We start from the raw sequence: 5,671 nt of genomic DNA on the forward strand, positions 1-5,671 counted from the left end.
CTACCTCCATGATTGTGTGCTTAATTGATAAGTGCACGGATATTGTGGGAGAAAATAAAAGATAAAAGAGAAAATAAAGGATAGAGAGAAGATAGGAGAAAAAATAGGATAGAACTTAATGTAAAATGGATATATTGTTGTCAATAGTTGTTTCAAACTTTTTGGAACATCAATATTGATTGTGTTCATGAAGATTTGCAAATAAAACCAATAGATTTGGGATCCGGCTCCTCTCCAGCGTATTTGTGCATCGTACAGCATGCTCAGTGCACATCGTGTGGCTGGGGAGTTCCAATTTCCACACGATGGCACACATCCCAGTGCATTGGCGTGTGGATCAAGGCTTCTCCCAACCACTCGATTTGTGCAGCACACTATGCCGCATGGGAGAGTAGCTCAATCCGTAGATTTGCCCACTCTTGAGAAACAGAACAGACAATATGGTAGAAGTTATGGGAAGGTATTATCGTAGAGGAATGTGGGGGGAAAGTTATGTAGAGGTGGTGGTTACAACCAAGATGCTTGTGTGCACGCTTTCATTGGCCACCGTGCTGGTGCAGGGGTTGCACGATCATATAGCATTCTCTTGCCCAGTAAAAAAATTAGTCAAATCCTAATGCAACAAGGGGTTTATGAATTTATGAAATTTGACAAGAACTCATTTACCCCTCTCATAAATATAGCTCCACGGACGAATATATCGTCACCTTTGACAGCCCGATGCTGTAATGTATCGTGTGGCGCTGCACAGGCCCCTGTGCCACATGGTCTGTGCAGTGCCGCACGATGCGTTACAGCACCGTGTTTTAAAAGGAGAGGATAAAAATTTCTTTTAGAATGGAGTAAAATCTGTAATTCCCTTATTCCTCTTCCTCCTCTCAATTGATCTCCCTCCTTCCCTCCCATCACAAACACACCAAGTCATAGGTTTTTAAATTGTTCACCATCAATTAAGAAGTTTCATGTCCAAGGACTCACGGTTTAAGAGGTTCGTGTCCCTAGGAGTAAAGTTTCAGATTCATAGGTTTATTAATGACAATTTCCAACTACAAATTCACTAGTAAAGAACACCGAAGATATGAAAAGTAACAAATCGTCTCCACTTTCCATTCTCCTTCCTTGGCCTTTTCAGTTCCCATCAACCATGGTACAAACAAAGAAGGATCCTTTTGGTCTCCCAACCATTCCCTTATAACTAAATCCAGTTACCAAATACTCTCTCATTCTTGGTCATTCATTCTATCTAATTCTAGGAGAAAAGATGAAGTAGGAAAGGAGGAACTGGGCGGAGTTGAACACGGATTGTTTGATTAAGGTGTTCGAGATGGTGGGATTAGAATCTCTGACATTGGAGATTCCCTTCGTTTGCAAGTCTTGGTACAAAGCCTCCCTCAATCCTCAATGTTGGAAAATACTTCGTTTCCCTCCTTCACTCTGCGAGGACGAGGACTCATGGTGGTACGATGATGGTTTTATCGGAAGATTCATGGACGAGTACCGAATCCAGAATTTTTCTGTCACAGGCTTTGTTAAACTTGTTGTTAGAAGAAGTCATAACTCTGCTGTCGCAGTTATTCTTCCTACTGATTGCACTTCAGAGGTTTTGGAGCTTATATCAAACCAGTAAGAACTCATATACACCACTCCACTCACGAAATTTAACTTTTTTATAGTCTCTCCATCATATTGATTGATATTGTATTCCCTCAAATAGATAGAATTGTCATTAATTACCAGGTGTCCTTCATTGAAATACTTAGGGTTCCCTTACGATCTCTTATCAGTTCATCATGGGAAACTTATCCAAGAACTCATAAGTAAATGCAAGGATTTGCAGCAGTTATACTTGGAAGACATTCAACATTCTTTCGAGGAAATTCTTATTCAAATCATTCTTTAACTGCAAAAATTTCAATGATTTATTTGTAGAAATTTCTAATTTTGTTGGCGATAAAGAAGCATCAGCTATTGCAAATATACTTCCAAACATCAAGTATTTGAGGCTGAAGGAGACTTCACTACCTCGTGAGAGTCTGAAGATAATATTGCAAGGATGCAGAGAGCTGGTGCTACTTGATGCAAGGAATTGTATTGGTTTTGAAGCTGAAGATGATGAGATATTAAAGATGGCTTCTCACATCAAGACCTTTATGTTTCAGGGTTCAACCTTAGGAGATCGATGAGTACGATGATGAATGCCTTGATTAAGTTAATTTTACTGATGATGATGTCTCTGATTAATTAGTTCCTCAAATGATGACTTTAGGGTTGCAAATTAGATCCTCTATTTTGTGTTGTAGCTACAGTTTCCTTCTAATGTTTTTGAATGTTGCTGATGAACCTCTCATAGAAGTTATGCCTTTAAAACAGAAATGTCTATGCATTCTCATGATGTCCTTTGATTTCAATTAAACTCGGTATTCCACTGTGGATTCATGATAGATATAATACAAGGTCGTGTATTCGATATTAAAAATTATTCAGTATCAAAAAACGACTATTATTCCGTACAGATACGGATGATGACAAAGCACCAAATGTCAGTGTAGAGGTTAAAGATGAAGAAGACTGAGTTGCTCCAAAAAGCCAGTTGTTGTACACCACCATATAAGGAACTACCCATCTGTGAAATGTGAACCAAGTGGAATTGTACCACAAAAGGGTTGGGAGTGAACAGGTTGTTGGTTGCATTGTTGGTTTCTCCAAAAACAAACTAAGACCCAAATTGGCTACTCGATGATTTCCCAAAGGCTGTCAAGTGAAATTTAAAAAATAAATAAATAAAAGAAATTGTTACAATCAAGATTTCATGAAAAATTTAGCAGTAAGTTAATAGAATTTCAGTAGACTGTGGAGAAAGGGAAAGAGGAATTCTAGACAAAATTTGGTACTGTTTAGCTTTGCTTCGGTACAAATTCAGTATATTATAGGGAATTCTATTTTCCCATACCGAAACCATACTGAATTTGTACCACTACGGTTTTATGAATCAAGAAATAAAAATTATCAACTGCTTTAACACTAGTTCTATGAAGTGCTCCTGAGTCCTGACAATACATATCAGAGTAGTTGGATGTAAAGTATCAGTCTCACTAGGAACCAAATGAATTTTTAAGTCCAAAATGCTTAATTATCTCATGCCAGATATCTCAATGGCATCAAACAACTTCTCCAGGATATGATCCAAAATAATTAGGGCTCAAAGAAACTTTCCATATGAGGATCATATAAGCATCAAATCTTTCAGACCTTCATACTACATGACTTGACTACCAGAATACTTATTTGAATCAAACGCATGATAAATGTTAAGGACTCAGATAACAGTTTCTACAATTTCTAGCAGATGAAAGGTCATAAAATAGAAATATTTGACAGAAAACCAACAACAATAAGGTCATGTGGTAAGAGTATGAGAAGATTTACAGCAACGGTGTTAAAGGCTGTTTCTTTTTAAGGAAAAAAGTTTGGATGTCAATATTGACCATTACCACTTTTTGTTAGAAAATAGAACAACTAAGGGTACTTAAACCTAGACTGAAATACAACCTAACAGCATAAAGCCTCATGGAAAAACAGAGCCATTAAAGAGAACAACACAAACGACACCAATGATAAGAACAAAGGCAGAAAAAACTATGCAACTAGGAGAGGGAGAGGATTCAAAATCTATATACTACTGACTGTCCAACCAATCCCAAAAATCTATTTCGTAAATTTCAGCAGCCAACCACCATAACCATTCAGTTCTTGATCTCAGGAACCTTTTTCTTCCACGAAAAATTATCAGCATGGTATCGACATCGATGACTAGTAAAACCAGTACATATCGTCTGATATGAGCAATACGATACGAATACTTAGAACCATGTTCATCAACAATCCATAAACCTAAGAATATATGCATCTAAGTTTTTTTTTGTTTTTTTTTTTTGGTAAACTATATGCAGATAAGTTAAAACACAAAAAAATAGAGAATGACCTAATTTGCAACTCTCAAATCACCATTTGAGTCATCATCAATACACGCATCCCTGTAACAAAGAAAGAAATTAAGAGAGAAATTTTTAATCTGGTTTCTCCGATACCCAATTCTCTCGTTTTTCTATCGATGTTATCGATTACCTCCAAATCCCCCTTTGTAAATCCCTTCAGATCACTTTCTTCATGTTCCCCAGTACTGTTCTTAGATTTCCTTTTTCTACTCTCAGAGTCTCTGTCTTTCTTTCTCCTTCTAAACTTTCTTTCCATCACTCTTTTGCTGACGGACTTATAGTTTGTTGTGTGGTGGATCTTATCATCACCACGGTAGAGGAAGAGTTGTTTTTTTGCCTGGTTAACCCACATCTTAAAGGTACGACCAAGAAAATGAGAGTTATGTTGTCAATGGAGATTGAAATGCTCCCGTATATTTGGAATCGTAGCCAAATGGGGCTTGGGTGGCATCGGGAAACGATATAAACATTGAAGGGCAATATACTCGTTGGAGATTCCTGCCAAGGTTAGCTTCTAGTCGATTGTAAACATTTATGGTCTGACTTTTATAATAATATGAAATTTGATGATTTTCAGTCTTGCTTCACCCTTATTTATCAGTCTCTGTTATAACAGTTTCATCTTTTCTTCTATAGGGTATTCAATTGATAGTGGACATCCTTTTGTTGCGCACCATCACCTCCCACAAAGCCCCAAAACCCTACAGCCTAATTTCTGTCTAGCGCTAACCATAAAATTGCAGAATTTTTATACCCATCCAAATCCTATTTTTTTTCCAACATATTAATTTCCTAATCTGCACTTTAAAACCATATATAAACCTTACCCTAATTCTTCAGAAAATTCCAGTATTTACACTTGGGAAAAGTTAACGTTCTTTTTTGAGATGATACTAAATCAAATTGGTTGCCATTGTGAAAAGTTCAAGGGACCCAAAGGTCAATCGTTTCTCTCTACAAAATGGTGATTTAACCGACAAAAAGACTGAAGTGATTGTAAGTTCACCCAAAAAGGCGCATGGGTTTTAAATCGGAACATGATGAGATAGGACAGATTGTTTTCCACATCAAAACCTTTCTGATCGGCTTTCCACATCAAGACCAAGATGATGAGATGGCTTTCCACATCAAGACCTTTCTGACTGAGCAGGGCTCAAGAAAGGGTAGGTTTTTGTGATATGCATATGATTGTGGCCATGGCACCTTAATGACATTCTGTTTAACTTGTACGTTACTCCCCAAGATAAGTAAAGGTGTGTGTGGAAGTGAAAGCTGGTTTTTTATCCTTTGCTTGACCCGCAAACTTAAAACTATTTAAATACAACCTTTCCTGGGGAGTCTTGCTCTATCTACAGCCCACAAGAGCCCCTGTAGCTCAATTATCAACAATTGAAAACTCTATGGCCCATATGATTGCCTCTTTAAATGTTCAAGCTTCAGATTCATCTAGCAAACACAAATCCCATCTTCTAATTTAGGTTTTTATAACATATTAGATTATATTCTTTTTGGTGAGTTGCACTGTAAACTAATGTGTCTTCAACATGATACACATAATGGAGCTAATTTAATTAGGTGAAATGTCTCCATTGTGCAAGGATCCAGAAGAGTTCTAATCACATATCCATTTCCAAAGATTATGATTGGTAATTTGCCAATTTAACCATTTGATGTGT

The 5,671-nt window shown here is 37.1% G+C and overlaps 1 protein-coding gene across 1 annotated transcript; it reads left to right on the forward strand.

Moving 5' to 3' along the window:
* The first annotated feature begins 1,324 nt into the window (after window positions 1-1,324).
* LOC122654944 (putative F-box/LRR-repeat protein 22) lies at window positions 1,325-2,183 on the forward strand. The gene is made up of 3 exons (XM_043849199.1): window positions 1,325-1,623; window positions 1,738-1,817; window positions 1,930-2,183. The coding sequence occupies exons 1-3, from the start codon at window positions 1,325-1,327 to the stop codon at window positions 2,181-2,183; spliced, it is 633 nt and encodes a 210-aa protein (XP_043705134.1).
* Window positions 2,184-5,671: the final 3,488 nt, after the last annotated feature.

The sequence above is a fragment of the Telopea speciosissima genome, chromosome 3, assembly GCF_018873765.1.
Source record: "Telopea speciosissima isolate NSW1024214 ecotype Mountain lineage chromosome 3, Tspe_v1, whole genome shotgun sequence".
NCBI lineage: Eukaryota > Viridiplantae > Streptophyta > Magnoliopsida > Proteales > Proteaceae > Telopea > Telopea speciosissima.